This window comes from Umbelopsis ramanniana (genome assembly GCF_025399195.1).
Source record: "Umbelopsis ramanniana AG unplaced genomic scaffold K450scaffold_46, whole genome shotgun sequence".
Taxonomy (NCBI): Eukaryota; Fungi; Mucoromycota; class Umbelopsidomycetes; order Umbelopsidales; family Umbelopsidaceae; genus Umbelopsis; species Umbelopsis ramanniana.
The window spans coordinates 1-15,471 of record NW_026252132.1 but is presented as its reverse complement, the minus strand read 5'-3'; the positions used below and the strand labels follow the sequence as shown (position 1 = coordinate 15,471).

Genomic DNA, 15,471 nt, shown 5'->3' with positions numbered 1-15,471 from the left:
CAGTCTTATGTTACAAAATTGAAATTTTGTACCGTTTGGACTTTACGGACGTTATGGCTTTCAAAAGGTGAAAGATCTAGGGTCAAATGTTCAATCCTGAATGACTGTTCTCTAAGCTAATCATAATGTTATCCCCTTCAATAGACCAGACGCTAAGCCTCAAGCTCAATATGTCCCTCCAGGGACCAAGATAGTGGACCGCTCGTCCATATTCCAGGATTCAGATTCTGTAGAGCCTGAGCTGGAGACAAGCCACTTGTTAAACGATATGATCCAAATATGTATAAAGGAACCAGAGAATAGCACGCAAGATATATCAGAGGCCACAGAAGCGCCCGAGGAGGAAGCCTTTGAATTCAAGTTATTTTCAAACCGGCCCGTCGCCAAAGTTAGCATAGTCGACAAAGAGCCTACATTAATTGTCACAACCCGTAGGCCATCCGTGACTCAAGAGATTACTCCTGAATTCCAACAGCGAGTCAACGAAGCTTCTATCTCGTACGATGAAATTATGGAGCAGTCTAGAATACCATGGCCGGCCATGAAAATGGCTCATCATGTCATGTCTATACCTTCAAATGACCTTAACGACAACAAGAAGAAGCGTAGGCTTACAAAGCGCCAAAGAGACAGAATAAAAGCTTTAAATAATGGGAAATCTATGCGAAATCCCCATGTTCCCGGCGGCTGGCCTGGATGGCCCGGAGAACGTACATCTCAAGCCATTGTCACCAGTCTTTATGGACATCTCAAGCGTTATTTAGGGCAGCCCAAAAAATCAGGAAATAGACCACCAAAAGCCGTTCGGGACAAGCTTGCTGGAAGGGTTCAGGCACCAAAGACTCAGAACACCCCGCCGTTGGATCAATAATATTACAAGGACCCAATTGTATATAAAATTTCTGCTACATTGTTCATTTGTCTATATGTACATGAGTAAACATCAACTGTTACACCTTTTCGCTCGTCTATGTCTGCTACAGTCGCCAAGCGCTTTGATATCTCAATCAGTTGGCGAAGAAGAGAAGGATGCCGTGATATTACGAGTAATAGAGCTCAGTTCGCTTGCTTGTCGGTACATGTTGGCGCCATACCAGAACATCACCCAATTAGAATTCGGTAGCCTCAAAAATCCGTCTGAGCGCTCGAAATACCTGAACGTAGGAAGAGCTGTTTAAGCAAAAGGGTAGTTTCAATAAAAACCTTATTGGAATCATCTTACCATTTGTTCACTCCGTTATCCTTTCGGCTTCGCCACATCAGTTCCGGCCAAGCATCATACATCTTTTTCCATAAAATGTCTGTCAATCCTATGCCTTGGCTTTGCGGCGCAATGGCAAATTTGTCAAGGTAGCTGCACTGTAAGGATCCGTCATTTGAACTTTCGTTTGTAACTAAAACAGCACCCTCGTAGTCGCCTGCGATGATTGCTCCATCAAGTACATTGCCTAATCGATCATAGTATGCGTCTCTATCCAACTTCTTTCTGAAACTGGCTTCCATTAAAACCGTCAGCTTATCCAAGTCGAGGGTATCAATTGATTTGTGATAATGGATCGAAGTGCCATGGCGCAAAACAGTTGTGCGAGAGGTATTGATAGACAGGTGTCTGCTTGTTAATGGTGTAGATTTGACAGGAAGTGAGGATGAATAAAGCGGCTTATCCGTAATGAGATTGGTGATAAGTGCTGAAGGCAAGGAAGCCACTGGTGTAATGATAGCTGATGAAGTACTTGGTAGATTTTCAAGACAGCTTTGTATCATTGCCAAGTTTTCTATGGCTGTAGGATGGGTTTCGTGCCAGCTGGGGTTAGCTTCGTACGCTTTGAGGATACCACTATATTCTTCCTCGATGTTAATTAAACTATGGGCTGTGCCGGGACTCTCATGATTGGGAATGCCACCTTCATGGTTAATCACAACGATCTTGGCTGGAGTGAGATTTTTGCCACTGTAGCCTTTCTTTGCTCGAAGCTTTTCGGAAAGTGTAATCATTGCTTCATCTGCTGTGATAGGATTTTGGGCACCATCCTCCGCTGATATTATGGGTATGATAACTGGCAAATGATTGTTATCCAAACTTGACTGGATCATGTCGACATGAGCGTTCATTTTTTGTCCAGAGAGCTCGAAAACCCCAACATGAAACGCTCGGGCTCTACCGCCTTGGCGTTCAATCGATTCTACAAGAGCCATACTTTCAAGGAACATCCTATTTCGAAGTTCTCCTTTACTCAGCGTTTTACGCCATTCCACACTGTCCAGCACAATTATGGATGTCAATCCCAACCGCTTGAGCTTGATGAGAGTGGATGCAACGGCATTCCAGCCTCTTTTCGCAAACGGACCCTGGACCTTGGTGAGGGCTACTCTCTCGGTATCGCCTTCAAACAGGGCATCCACAATTGCATTTGTCGAACGTTGCCTTTTCTGTGCTAGTTTCTGCTTGTCCTCGTTAATTGTAAGGTTTGTGTTATTTCCAGAATCGTCTTGCGGTACATATCGTTTCAAGAAATGTCTCAATTCCCTCTGGCTAGGTACGGTGCTCATAACTTTCAATATAAGATCCTAGAGAACTATATTGAGTAACCATTTTCAACGGATTACAATCAAGATATCATGATAATTTAAACCTACCCGAGGACTTTCTGAATGGTCAACGAATTCTTCTTCAGTTACTTGTTTAGATGCAGAGCTTGGTTTTTTCAAAGGTTGCAATGAGAAGTTTCGTTGTGACAAATGAATTGATCGCCAACCTAATCGACGTTGAATGCCGCAACAACGACGTACAAACATATTTGCCACCGTGATTCTATAATGATCACTAGGATTCCCGAATATATAGCTTTGGTGAGAGGCTTCCCGATTTTTTGCCGGGGCTGGATGGGATGCAAACGTTGTGTCACAGATTGTCGCTGAATGAGTCAACTTTCAAAATGTTTCATTTTTTTCATAAAATCGAGGATCCAGTTACTAGCGCTGACGAGACAAATCAATGTACTTTATAACAAGTGATGTTTTCAATTCTGTCTATTTACCATATTACCGTTCCTACGCTCGTCTTTTGATACAGTTTACATTTAGACTCGAACCAAATTTTGCAATGCTAACATATGCAGTTCTCACCAGCAAGGATGATGATGACTAATGAGCCAGCTCAAGTAATAAGCCTCAAACAAGAATTTTTATCTAAAGCCCTCACAAGATGCCAATGCTTCAATGCCATAGAACCTTTTAGCTATAACGATATATTATAAAGAATGAAACTCTGATCCACCACTAGAGGTAGCATGTACAACAGCACTACAGCACAGACAGAACGAGACTTCCCAACTTTCTGAATGGGATATATTTTGCTCTTTGTCGGCAGGAACGCCTTCTACTTATAATATTGATACCCGCCTGCATCATGTCGAAGAATCGAAAATGCAGGCGAATGGCACAAAATTTCGAATCTGATAACAAAAGAGTGACTGCTATTTCGGCCGTTAAACTGGTAAGCAGACGGTGGTGGAGGGTACCTTTGCTTTTGCTGTAAATGGAGTCTAGAAAAATACTAATTCTGTACGGTTCAGAGACTGGCTGTGCCCAGGATACTGCCGAAAGAATTGGTCGTCAGGCTCGACGTCGACACTTCAAAACTCGAGTAATCGCTATGGATGAATACGAGCGGGTACGATTTATCAGTATTGAAAGCAAGCTCCGTAATCACCCAGATCATGTTTGACCAATTGCTTGTTTAATGTTCAGGCCCAATTAGTAGAAGAACAACTTGTCATATTTGTGTGCTCTACAACTGGACAAGGCGATGAACCGACCAATATGAAGGTAAGCTCTATTTTAAACTAAATCAATCACATGAAAAGATGTGAGATGTAATGGTTGTTTGAATATAGCGATTTTGGAAGTTTCTTCTCCGTAAGAATCTGCCACCAAACATTCTCAGTCAGATGGAGTATACAGTTTTTGGATTAGGTGATTCCTCCTATCAAAAGTAAGTAAACTTACTAGTAATTGTGACATTCGGAATTGTAATACTTATTATAACCGCAGGTTCAATTATCCAGCTAAAAAGTTGTACAAGCGCTTGTCACAGCTTGGTGCCGTCAGTATACACCCTCGAGGGGATGGTGACGATCAGCATTATCTTGGGTAAATGCATAATTATTATGGACATGCGATATGGTTCAAAGTTATTAACGATAATTTTTAGTTTGGATGGTGGACTCGATCCATGGCTTGACGAACTATGGCCAAAAATCATGGCGAAATACCCTTTACCTCCCGGAATGCAAATTATACCTGCCGATGTACAATATCCTTTTTTACGCGCGAAACTTTGAATATTCCTTAGCTTGTGTGATTACATACTGCACAATCTAAAGTGCTGAACACAATCCTTGACTCATAGAATACGCCTCCTCCTAGTTTCCATTTAGAGTTTGTCAAAGATGCTTTTTCAAATGGCGTATCAACGACCAAACAATCCGATCTACGCCATGAAGGCGAATTCGAAGTCATTGTGCAAAAGAACGAGCGAATTACGGCAGACGATCACTTTCAGGATGTCCGACACATTGAACTCAAAATTCAAAATGACGATAACGAGGCCTTGTATGCACCTGGAGATATAGCTGTCATACGACCAAAAAATTTACCTAATGAAGTTGATGCTTTTCTTGAATATATGAATTGGTCAGACCTTGCAGATGAGCAAATTATCGTCAGACCAACCTCTGAAGGTAAATGAGTAACATTTGCCGGTGTGATGCGGACCGCATTAGCTAACATCTGTGTGACTAGACCGTCGTGTTCCATCGCACTGGCCACATCTTATGACGTTTAGAGAGTTATTTGTGTCCTGCCTGGATATCTTTAGCGTTCCGCGCCGATCGTTCTTCGAAATGCTCGCGTTCTTTACTGAAGATGAAAACCAGACTGAAAAGCTTCGAGAGTTTTCCTCACCAGAAGGACAGGATGACATGTATGCATATTGCCAACGCCCTAGACGGACGGTAGCCGAGGTCCTGTTTGACTTCCAATCTGCGAAGATTAAACTAGACTATATCTTGGATTTATTTCCTATGATGCAACCAAGATCATTTTCAATAGCATCTGATCCAAAGGTACGGTGTCCTTTATTGATAATGTACAACTCTCCGTTGATATGATATTAATTGGATACAAAATCATTATATACTAGACTCATCCAGGTGAAATTCATTTATGCATTGCTATTGTAAAGTATAAGACGAAGTTGAAGAAAATACGCCGGGGAGTGTGCTCCAAATGGATATCTCAACTGCAGGAAGGCGATTCCATTCCATCAGTACATATCACCAGAGGTACAATGCAGCTACCAAAGGATCCAAATGTTCCATTGATTATGATTGGCCCAGGCACCGGTATTGCACCTATGAGATCGTTCTTGGAAGATCGCATATATCACAACTCTACAGGTAAATGTCGGCAATTCTTGTACCTTTGTTTGACTACACAGTTCTGACACATGAAGGATGTCTAGAAAACACTCTGTTCGTAGGTTGCAGATATGAGCATAAAGACTATTACTACAGAGAGCAATGGGAAGGTTATGTGAACAAGCATCAACTCGAACTGCATACGGCATTTTCTCGGGATCAAGATTCCAAGATCTATGTTCAAGACCTCATTCGCCAGCAAGCACCTGCGCTTTGGCGCTTGATCGACGAAAAGAAATCGAAAGTTCTTCTTTCAGGTTCATCGAACAAAATGCCAGAACAAGTTGCGTTTGCCTTCAAGGAGCTTTTCATGGAACAAGGCGGTTTGGATGCAGAGCAAGCTGAGTTATACTTTTCACGAATGGAAAAATCCGGCCAATTCCAACAAGAATGCTGGGCTTGATGCCAAAGCATTGCCATAGAACGTTTGGTTATTTAGATTTTCAATAAATTAGAACATTTCGTGTATTGTAAACCCAATACTTTTCGCAAAAGTCTGCGTGATGCGCTTTACCAAAGAAATACAATACATTCTAGCTACAATACAATGTGGGGAAGGGAATAGATGCCACTCTTCATCTTGGGGGTTTCAGCCAGTTGATGTCTAATAACAACTTAGTTTCGAGGGCGATAACGTGCGCAGTCTATGCTAATAAGATATTCTTTAGGCTGATGTGCGATATTATGGTAACCGAGCGGGCCGACGTCGCAATCTGCACAGGAGAGAAACTTGGTGTCTCCAACAGTTTTCGAGAATCCAACATTATCGAAGTCCATCATATCCCCAACGTGCCAAAAATGTTCATTGGTTGAAGGGACATCGCTTTCGTCCAGCGGCTAAACATGAATAGAGCAGGTCATTAAATATTGCAATACATGCAAAGTCATTCGTAACAATGCAAACCTTGATGGGATCCCGCTTCACCAAAGTCGCTGCGCCTTTACGCAGAACAAGGCATCGGCAGTTGTCGCGTGGACAAAGAATATCATATAGATTAGTGTTGTTGGTTGCATCAACAAGATCTGTAGTTGGGGTCGCGAATGCAGTGAATTTCGAAATTTCTGCCATGTTTTAAGGGATTAAAATGACTTTCAGCCTTGTTGAGAAAGAATCAGGGCCCACAATACCCCGCTCTCCGTTAAATTACTTCCTTGCACATAAGGACTAACAAATAAAAAATATACAATTTATTACGCCGTTCAGCGTTTACGCAAATCTGATATTGAACGGATCAAGTCGATGCTTGCTTCTGGCTGTTGCTGCGCCATTTGCGCAACATGGTCTGACAAGGCATCAATGGAAGACGTATCCCCAGGAGCAATTGTGGTAGTGTATCCCGTATCGGTCAGTGATGGGTATGTCAAAGTTGGATTACTGCCATCATCAGACATCCAGCTATTTTCTGGCCGGTGTATCAAGTGTCTAAATCCAGCTGCATGTTCACTGGGGTTATGCGTAGCTGTCAATCCTCGTTCAGGATCGTAAGATGCTCGGTAAATAACTGATACATCTTCCTCGGTAAAACTATCTGTTCTTTGGTCTTTGACTTGCACTTGACGTTGATTATTTAATGAAGCTCCTTGCTGAGATTGTTGAGCCATCTTTGCCCAGTCCTCTGTATTATTTCGCGTGTGCGAGCCAGATTTTCTCTTCTGTCTTGGTGAATAGCCATACATGTCGTATTTCTCTGGGAAAGCATTGCGAAATCTAGAAAGGAGAGCCAACAATATAAATAAGCATTACGGTACGTATAGTCACTTTTTAGTGAAGTCAAACACAATTTACCTGTCCCTGAGATCTGTGCTTGTACGGTGTGCCAAATTAAATTGTTCATCTCTAGCGATCTTTGCCCAGGCAACGCCATGCTGTTAAATTGAACACGGATACAAATGAGTCAAATGTAAAATGGCAAGCTCGAAGGTCATCATTTTCTGTCGGAATGGGCACCTTTTCAACACCTTTCAACAGCATTTCATCCTCTTCTGTAGTGAACGCCCGCCTCTCTCTTCTTCTAACTCGCGTTAGCTTAGGGGCTTGAATGTCCGGAGACTTTTTTCGTTCGTGTACGCGTTTAGAGCCGGGATAAAGTCGCTTGTATTCAGACGGATAGACAGTTCGAAATCTGTAATTTAAACGGAAAATCAGTATTAAGAAGAAGGCCGTATTGATCGTGAGCTTATCAATCTATACCTGTCCTTCAAGTCTACTGCTGATCGACCATGAAAATTAAACTGTGAATCCGTCAAGATCCTCTTCCAGTTGCCTACACCATACTATTTTACAGGTACTTATTAGAGTTTGCCATAGCTATGCCGGAAGAACGGGATGAATCTTACTTTGACACAACCGTCAATGAGATCTGCCGTTTCCAACGCTGTCCATTTTCGACGCCCTGGAGTAGTTGTGATGACAACGTCCGGTGCTAACTCTGCTACAAGCGATCCACTGAGGTCCTGCTTCTGCTGAAGACCGTCTTGTTGAAGTTGTACTGTTGTGTCGGACATCCAACGCAAAAATAAGTGGGTTTGGGTTTCGATGAGGGTTTGGGAACTTGAACAAACTCCTTTTGAACACTCCTTTTTGCAGAAAATTTATGCCGTCACATAGTTTATATGACATAATTAACTTTTTGATCTCTTGTTTTTGTGATTCTGCCATGCCTCGTTGCAGAAGATAATCATGGAAACCAACATGAAGTACTATAGGTAGTAATTATTTTGTTGGAATTAGAAAAGCTTGTGTAGACGGCGTCAAGATTAGAGGCTGAGTCTCGATGTTTTTTACGACCACGGAGAGTGAAGGCAGTTGGAGAATGTTTTGATCAATTGAGATTGTTTTTTGACCAGACGACGGCATACAACGAGATATTTCAGACTTTTGAGTTGAGACTAATGATAGTATTGTATCTTTAAATGGCGGAAAGTCTGTGGTCAGATGACTACGATCTACCACTGATTAAATCATCAATCTTTGCTACAAACATCCATTACAAAGGCAATCAAAGGATTGAAAGGCTGTATAAATGTATAATATCATTCACTACGATAAAAGAGCAGAACATCAGTTACTCGGCGGCCAAAAAGGCCATTTTAACGACTGCAGGCTAGAAAATTTGAAAAATGGAGGTTGTGTAAATAATGATCAATAATGAAATCGAGATGTGCGTCCGCCTTTTCCGTGTGAACAGGCCCCGCATTTATTTGTCAAAAGGTGGGTAAGACAAGGCATGAGACTGGCTATGCGTGAACATTTTTGTAGAAACGGCGCGAGTGACAGAAAGACAATAAGTTCATTAAGGCGAGATCATCTAAATATATTGAAATCAGAGGCTGTTGGCGATAATATGATAGGCGGTATCTTTACAATTGAAGCGCAATATCGCATAGAAACTGCAAAGCAGGTTAGGGTTATTATGGTCAGGCCTTGTCAGGCGGCTAACGGCGGGACTTGATTTTTCACATTCCAGATCGAACCAACGTCCGGACGTTCTTACCTGCCCCGCCTTGCATGTTAATTCTTTGAATGCCGCTCCTGTCCGCTAAGATCCCTCAGGAGTACCAGGTCCTTGAGTCCAAAGAACCTTCCTCATTTCAGCCGAATCCCTTCCTAGAATCAAAGATTGTCTCCATACCTGACAATCTGGAGGCCAGGTCAGTACATTCGCTCGTCGGAAACAAACTTGAAGTAACCACCGTGTTGATCAAAAAGAATATGACACTGAACTTCCAACACACTTTTTAAACAGTGAGGATGAATCTGAAGATGACGTTGATCAAGGCTTTGGAGCAAAGGGTTTGATGCGTATCCGAGACGAAGCTGCCAGCGATGTACAACCTCAACACAGAAAAAGTCAAGATATAGCACAGTTCTCAAGGGAGTCCCTTCATTCATTTAGTTTCTCGACTGCTGAGCCAGCAATGAATGAAACTCGCAAGAGCATCATTCAGAGGAGTATCGGCTATATGATGTCCAAATTTGGTTGGTCCACAACTGATGACGCCGTATTTGATAAGTTCAAGGCATCTGTCATGGAGAAGTACGGGTACCCGGTCCGACGAGGAAGCACTGCGTTCTTTAGTCAGGATGATCTTGATGTCCATTTCCAGTCTCCCAATGCCGACTCAAAACAAAGACCGGGAATCCTGCAACGTGCTTATACGGAATATCCCAGTTTAGATAAACTCCATATCAGTTCGACAGCCGAGGCCGCCGGTCCTCCTAAATTATTGACTTCCAATTCGACATCTCATCTACCAGGACTATCAATGGCAGCACCACAGCAACATGGAAATATTCATTCTCCAACGAGATTTTTGCCGCAGAACCAAGCCATTATAACAACATCAGCTGATAACTATTGGCGGATTATCCTGGCGAATGACATCTCTTCGTTAATATTTGGATACGACCGTAGCCAATTGCAATCGATGAGCGCTCTAGACCTTATTGGAAAAGAATTTGCGCAAAGGCAGGAACAGCTGCTTTCACAACGTCGTCTTGAGTTAGCGAAGGACAAATGTCATAGTACAGAGCAACGAGACGATAAAGGCATTGTTTTAGTTTGTGGTAAAGTTGTACGTATGAGAACTCATCCGTGATATTCGTTGAATTGAAAAGTATTATCGCGCTAACTGACTTTCATTTGTTCGTAGATACCTATCATTAAAAAAAATGGATTTAGATCTGCGTGCTCCTTATGGCTCAAGGAAAAGAGGGACGATACTGGGAATCCCATCTATATATGGATCTTTGAAGAGATCGCCGAGAGTCTTGTTTCAGTTTTTGTGAATGATGCCGTAAGTATTATTGGAACCATAGCTGATAATTTATAAAGCGGAGCTTACTAATCATATTACAGGGCATCATACAAGATGTAGTAGGGTCTGTTCATGAACTTTACGGCTATCGCCGTCATGATGTTGTTGGCAAAAACGTTCGCAAATTGGTTCCTGTTTGGCAAAAAATGGAGTCTCACGATAGTGGATACGCAGAAAACGTTAGCGAACTCAGTGAAAAACTCTTGAACTTTGATCAAATCAACAATATCAAGTTTTTTGGAAGCATAAGCAAGTATGGTGTGTGCTTCCCGATCATCACGAAGGCACGACAAATTCCAGAGTCCTACAAAGATAAAGTACCGAACGCCACAAACATTATCAAAATCATTTCTTTACCGACGGTAAGAACCGAACAGCATGGATTTAACAGTCTGTCTTCGATACGAACATCTTCTCACTTAAATGTGCTTTCAGATTGCCGGCTTGGTCACAATACATGCTGATGGTTTGATACAAAGCTGCAATCAAGTCTTCGCAAAGTATCTCTTTGGCTACACTACTGAGCAACTTGTGGAAAGACGAAGAATCGACGACTTACTACCACAATTTCCTGCTTTGATAGCACATTTGGGCACTGACGACCGTTTCAAGCTTGGCAATATCATAAGCTACACGTCCTGCCGTCGGATCTTGCAAGACGTTCAAACGACTGAGGACGTCCCCATCTTTTCATATCGATCGCCAGTCAGCTCACCAAAACCTGGATCCGGCAAGCCTGGTAGTCGACGACCAAGTACTGTATCTCGGAGAGCATCAATTGGATCTATGGGCCAACCATTACCACCTATAGTTGCGGTCCATCGAGATGGCGCTTTTTTCGAGGTACATTTACAAATGCGACTAGTAGATAGCTCGGATGAAAATCTTATTGCGCTTTGGATTACATTTGATCGCGCAAAAGTATTTTCAAAACACGGACACACTGCCGGAGTAGAACACGACAAGACGACATCTGGAGATCTTTCTCCTCTTCTTGAAGGCCAGCTTTTGGATTTGCCAGAGACACCGGATGATAAGCCGAAGATTCCAATGGCTGCACCAAAACCTATGCACATAACGAAACAGCCAAAAGGTATCGATCCTACCAACATTATAGCCATGACGCCCCCTATTTCAGAGACCCCACCGCCGAGCATGTGCAAGTATTCAGCACTAGATGCCACCAGCAAACAGTGTATCGACGATTTCGTGATTATGCATTCACTGGGGCAGGGTGCCTATGGCCACGTTAATCTAGCATATAACAAAGCCACTCCAAATAAGGTTAGTAGTTCCTTATCGATTTCGATTTTATTTTGTTGGGGGGTTTTACTGACATCCTATTACAGAAAGTGGTTCTCAAATATGTGATCAAGGACAAAATATTGTCAGATTGTTGGATGAACGATAAGCAGCTGGGACTGATACCAATAGAAATTCATGTCTTGCATACACTTCGACGAATACCACACGAAAACATTTGTAACATGAGTAAGTAGCTTCGTCTAATCTATATATAGTGATCTTCCGATGACAGTGCATAAACTGATTTTTCCCCATCACAGCTGATTTTTTCGAAGACACAAGTAACTATTACATAGAAATGGGTCTCCATGGTGAAGGAATGGATTTGTTCGATTATATAGAACTCAATGAGAACATGACAAGAAAAGAAATTCAACATATCTTCCGACAAATTGTGGATGCAGTTGCACACCTACATCGACACAGTATTGTACACAGAGATATCAAGGACGAGAACGTCATTGTAGATAGTAACGGCCATGTTCAATTGATTGACTTTGGAAGTGCGGCATATCTCAAACCAGAACAGAAATTTGACACGTTTGCTGGCACTTTGGATTATTGTGCACCAGAAGTACTTCGGGGCAACACTTACACTGGCCCACCTCAAGATATATGGAGCCTTGGAATTTTGCTCTACACTCTCATCTACAAGGAAAACCCATTCTACAATATCGATGAGATAATGTCAAGAGACCTACGTATACCTTATACTTTGGATGATGGTGAGTACACTGCATGGGCTTGGTTATTGTGTTTGCCAGTGCCAATAGATGAGCTAACAAGTTTACCATTGTAGGTTCAATCGATTTAATCAAGCATATGTTAGATCGGGATGTCGACTGTCGACTAACCATCGAAGAAGTTGTACAGCACAGATGGTTAACTGCCGAAGAATAAATAGCCATCATCTATCTTATTTGTAACAAAATTTGAGTAATCTGGCAAAACTGTAGAAACGTAGCAAATGAAACAAAAATCATCAAACTGTAAACTATTCTATTGTATGTTATGAACCTGTCGAGAAGTGAATCTACCCACATTACAAGTCGTGAGTGCGTGTTGCGAGAGTAGCAGAGTTGACCATGCTTCCTTGGAAAACCAAGCTGAAGTGAAAGTAAACCATAACTTGACGTAACTCATTGAGTCCATGAAATTATTTTATTAGCAATTTACGTATACTAATCAGTTATAGTGAGTACAAAAGGAATTAGCAGTATTAAAAATGGTGGACGAAAACTTAGGATATACACTTTGGCAGGTTGCTTAACGACGTGATAGTTGACGAGATGTTCAGAATTTTAACTACTAGGTGCTCCGGTGCTTCTTACCACTCTGCATATTATATGTATCATAGTAGACACAGGTCAGAACTCTGTATTTACAATCGGTCCATGCCTAAAACTTCGATATCGCAATCAATCATTGGCCTGTATATAAGCTCCTGTTTTGCATCTGCTGACAATATGTCCTTTCGTTTCTCTGATACGGTTGGAAGCAAGTTAAACTTGATATCAACTTGACAAGCATGCAAAAGCTCACGCCATTCCTTGTGGTCCCCCCGATGGATTGTATTCATTTTGAATACCTGGGCTTTGCAGCATAGCTTCAAATCATGGGAAACTAACGTGGCATGACCGTTGAATTTTTCGCAATAATACCTAGTATTTCACAAATCAAAAAGTAAGGTTAATACTAATATTGAATATTAGGTGTTGAATCATGGAAAACAAAGCAATACACACAGTAAGCAGTCCAGGAGCAAATCGTCAGCGACCTAGTAGAAAGAGCTATTAGTATATCAAAACTACCATTTGTGAAAATGATATGTGGCAAGAAAAGGCAACGGACCACCACAGGATAGTCTTTTGTTTCGTGATTGCCTTGATAACATAAGTTTGGAATGCGTATGGAGCGACATTTTTCGATGAAGTTAATCATGAAGGTAGCTTGTTTAGCAATCGTTGTTGAGTAGCATTTGTAAGAGATGTGACGTTCCCAAGATAAATAAGTATCTAGTGATTTGTGGCCCATTTCATTGTACTTCTTCTTCATTAGCACAAATGCAGCTATGATTTTCAAGTGTATTGTCTTGCTTATATACCTGTTGCTTTTTCAGTTCTCTAATAACTATAGTCGGAATTACTAGTTGGAAATTGAGCTTGTTTCTCCATATGCTTATCAGTATCCGGATAATGAGATGACCGCAGCTGAGTAAGGTACAGGTGTCGAGGATAATATAGTTGGTTTCATTTCTTGCAAACATTTAGTCGGCCAGCCTTCTTTTGTTCAGCCTACTTTCAGCGGTAGTAGCTATGTATAAAGGTGTAGACTATTATTCCAGCAAAAGTAAAAGTGGTAAATGGTAAAGGACCAAAAGAGAATGACTTGAACAAATGCGCATAAGAAGATTTCGTCCAATCATGTACCTGATTTCATTGTATGAGCTTTGCCACTCAAGGAAGCGTTTTGCAAACCGACAAATCTAAACTAGCCTAATAATCGATAGGAAGATACCTTATGAAAACATGCGAACAATAGATAATGGTATTCTTATTCCGTATCCTTGATCAAATACAATCATGAGACTACAAGTTTTGGTCTTTTAATTTCTTAGCCAGGCCAACCTCTGAACTGCATCATTTTCAGCGATTGCAACTTCCCTGGCAGCCGGACAAGTTTCGAGCACTCCACTTTACATTTCAATAGAATGTTCATGCTTCTTTATTTTGTGAAGTGATGTGTAAGAAAGGGTACTGGGATGTTTATGCCCAAGGCGATTGATCCACAGTGAGTGGTACAGCCAAATGGTGAGCATTCATTGGCGGAGCATTCATTATTTTTTCATGAAAACGCAGCAAGCTGGAGCATTTCATTGGCTGTCAAAAAAAATTTGTTGTGGACGGAGTCTCAACCTGGAGGGATTTGACCATCGTAACACTGTAATGAAGGTCTTTCTCTCTTTTGCACATCTTTTTTTAGGTAAATGTCGTGTCCATCCATCCATCCGTCGTATGCATCCAGTCGTCTAACCGTCTCATCCATCTCTTTAGCGCAACCATGGGTAAGGAAAAGACTCACGTTAACGTCGTCGTCATTGGTCACGTCGATTCTGGCAAGTCCACCACTACTGGTCACTTGATCTACAAGTGCGGTGGTATTGACAAGCGTACCATTGAGAAGTTCGAGAAGGAAGCTGCTGAACTCGGTAAGGGTTCCTTCAAGTACGCTTGGGTTCTTGACAAGCTCAAGGCCGAACGTGAGCGTGGTATCACCATTGATATCGCTCTCTGGAAGTTCGAGACCCCTAAGTACCACGGTAAGTAACGTTTATTGATCATGGTAATGCCGGATGACATTGACTAATGAAGACATCTACTTTTTTTTTGCACTACGTAGTCACCGTCATTGATGCCCCCGGACATCGTGATTTCATCAAGAACATGATTACTGGTACTTCCCAGGCTGATTGCGGTGTTCTTATCATTGCTGCCGGTACTGGTGAATTCGAAGCTGGTATCTCCAAGGATGGTCAGACCCGTGAGCACGCTCTTCTTGCTTTCACCCTCGGTGTCCGTCAACTTATCGTTGCCATCAACAAGATGGACACCACCAAGTGGTCTGGTGACCGTTATGATGAAATCGTCAAGGAAGTTTCTTCCTTCATCAAGAAGATCGGTTTCAACCCCAAGTCCGTTCCCTTCGTTCCCATCTCCGGATGGCACGGTGATAACATGTTGGAGGAGTCCACCAACATGCCCTGGTTCAAGGGCTGGACCAAGGAAACCAAGGCTGGTTCCAAGTCTGGCAAGACCCTTCTTGAGGCTATTGATGCCATCGACCCCCCTACCCGTCCCACCGACAAGCC

The 15,471-nt window shown here is 42.1% G+C and overlaps 6 protein-coding genes across 6 annotated transcripts; 3 read left to right on the top strand and 3 right to left on the bottom strand.

The window, feature by feature from the left end:
* Positions 1-69: 69 nt before the first annotated feature.
* K450DRAFT_250419 (uncharacterized protein) lies at positions 70-1,185 on the top strand. The gene has a single exon (XM_051590549.1). It carries the CDS (start codon positions 269-271, stop codon positions 869-871), a length of 603 nt encoding a protein of 200 aa, XP_051442697.1. The 5' UTR covers positions 70-268; the 3' UTR covers positions 872-1,185.
* Positions 938-2,889, bottom strand: K450DRAFT_250416 (uncharacterized protein). Its single transcript, XM_051590548.1, has 3 exons — positions 2,638-2,889; positions 1,223-2,568; positions 938-1,154 (listed from the first exon to the last, which is right to left on the bottom strand). The coding sequence occupies exons 1-3, from the start codon at positions 2,794-2,796 to the stop codon at positions 1,004-1,006; spliced, it is 1,656 nt and encodes a 551-aa protein (XP_051442696.1). The 5' UTR covers positions 2,797-2,889; the 3' UTR covers positions 938-1,003.
* Positions 2,890-3,536: 647 nt separating this feature from the next.
* K450DRAFT_250410 (uncharacterized protein) lies at positions 3,537-6,083 on the top strand (the record flags this gene model as incomplete). Its single annotated transcript, XM_051590547.1, has 9 exons — positions 3,537-3,673; positions 3,751-3,828; positions 3,897-3,994; positions 4,054-4,152; positions 4,214-4,310; positions 4,412-4,742; positions 4,804-5,126; positions 5,204-5,459; positions 5,525-6,083. Coding segments are annotated over 9 exons (1,778 nt in total), but the record flags the coding sequence as incomplete, so codon positions are not given.
* K450DRAFT_250408 (uncharacterized protein) lies at positions 5,990-6,578 on the bottom strand. The gene is made up of 2 exons (XM_051590546.1): positions 6,385-6,578; positions 5,990-6,317 (listed from the first exon to the last, which is right to left on the bottom strand). Exons 1-2 carry the CDS (start codon positions 6,547-6,549, stop codon positions 6,096-6,098), a joined length of 387 nt encoding a protein of 128 aa, XP_051442694.1. The 5' UTR covers positions 6,550-6,578; the 3' UTR covers positions 5,990-6,095.
* Positions 6,579-6,639: 61 nt separating this feature from the next.
* Positions 6,640-8,035, bottom strand: K450DRAFT_250405 (uncharacterized protein). The gene is made up of 6 exons (XM_051590545.1): positions 7,818-8,035; positions 7,672-7,754; positions 7,549-7,603; positions 7,429-7,482; positions 7,267-7,346; positions 6,640-7,188 (listed from the first exon to the last, which is right to left on the bottom strand). The coding sequence occupies exons 1-6, from the start codon at positions 7,983-7,985 to the stop codon at positions 6,681-6,683; spliced, it is 948 nt and encodes a 315-aa protein (XP_051442693.1). The 5' UTR covers positions 7,986-8,035; the 3' UTR covers positions 6,640-6,680.
* A 1,070-nt stretch (positions 8,036-9,105) lies between these two features.
* K450DRAFT_250393 (uncharacterized protein) lies at positions 9,106-12,509 on the top strand. Its single transcript, XM_051590544.1, has 7 exons — positions 9,106-10,055; positions 10,134-10,277; positions 10,340-10,660; positions 10,734-11,582; positions 11,648-11,789; positions 11,864-12,328; positions 12,403-12,509. Exons 1-7 carry the CDS (start codon positions 9,279-9,281, stop codon positions 12,501-12,503), a joined length of 2,799 nt encoding a protein of 932 aa, XP_051442692.1. The 5' UTR covers positions 9,106-9,278; the 3' UTR covers positions 12,504-12,509.
* Positions 12,510-15,471: the final 2,962 nt, after the last annotated feature.

Coding starts and splice junctions, on each gene's coding strand:
- K450DRAFT_250419 (XM_051590549.1), top strand. CDS start 269: ATGATCCAAATATGTATAAAGGAACCAGAGAATAGCACGCAAGATATA.
- K450DRAFT_250416 (XM_051590548.1), bottom strand. CDS start 2,796: ATGTTTGTACGTCGTTGTTGCGGCATTCAACGTCGATTAGGTTGGCGA. Junction 2,569..2,637: donor ACCATTCAGAAAGTCCTCGG/GTAGGTTTAAAT, acceptor ATAGTTCTCTAG/GATCTTATATTGAAAGTTAT. Junction 1,155..1,222: donor GATAACGGAGTGAACAAATG/GTAAGATGATTC, acceptor TCCTACGTTCAG/GTATTTCGAGCGCTCAGACG.
- K450DRAFT_250408 (XM_051590546.1), bottom strand. CDS start 6,549: ATGGCAGAAATTTCGAAATTCACTGCATTCGCGACCCCAACTACAGAT. Junction 6,318..6,384: donor TGAAGCGGGATCCCATCAAG/GTTTGCATTGTT, acceptor ATTCATGTTTAG/CCGCTGGACGAAAGCGATGT.
- K450DRAFT_250405 (XM_051590545.1), bottom strand. CDS start 7,985: ATGTCCGACACAACAGTACAACTTCAACAAGACGGTCTTCAGCAGAAG. Junction 7,755..7,817: donor TCATTGACGGTTGTGTCAAA/GTAAGATTCATC, acceptor CCTGTAAAATAG/TATGGTGTAGGCAACTGGAA. Junction 7,189..7,266: donor AGCACAGATCTCAGGGACAG/GTAAATTGTGTT, acceptor TCTCCTTTCTAG/ATTTCGCAATGCTTTCCCAG.
- K450DRAFT_250393 (XM_051590544.1), top strand. CDS start 9,279: ATGCGTATCCGAGACGAAGCTGCCAGCGATGTACAACCTCAACACAGA. Junction 10,056..10,133: donor TTTTAGTTTGTGGTAAAGTT/GTACGTATGAGA, acceptor ATTTGTTCGTAG/ATACCTATCATTAAAAAAAA. Junction 12,329..12,402: donor ACCTTATACTTTGGATGATG/GTGAGTACACTG, acceptor TTACCATTGTAG/GTTCAATCGATTTAATCAAG.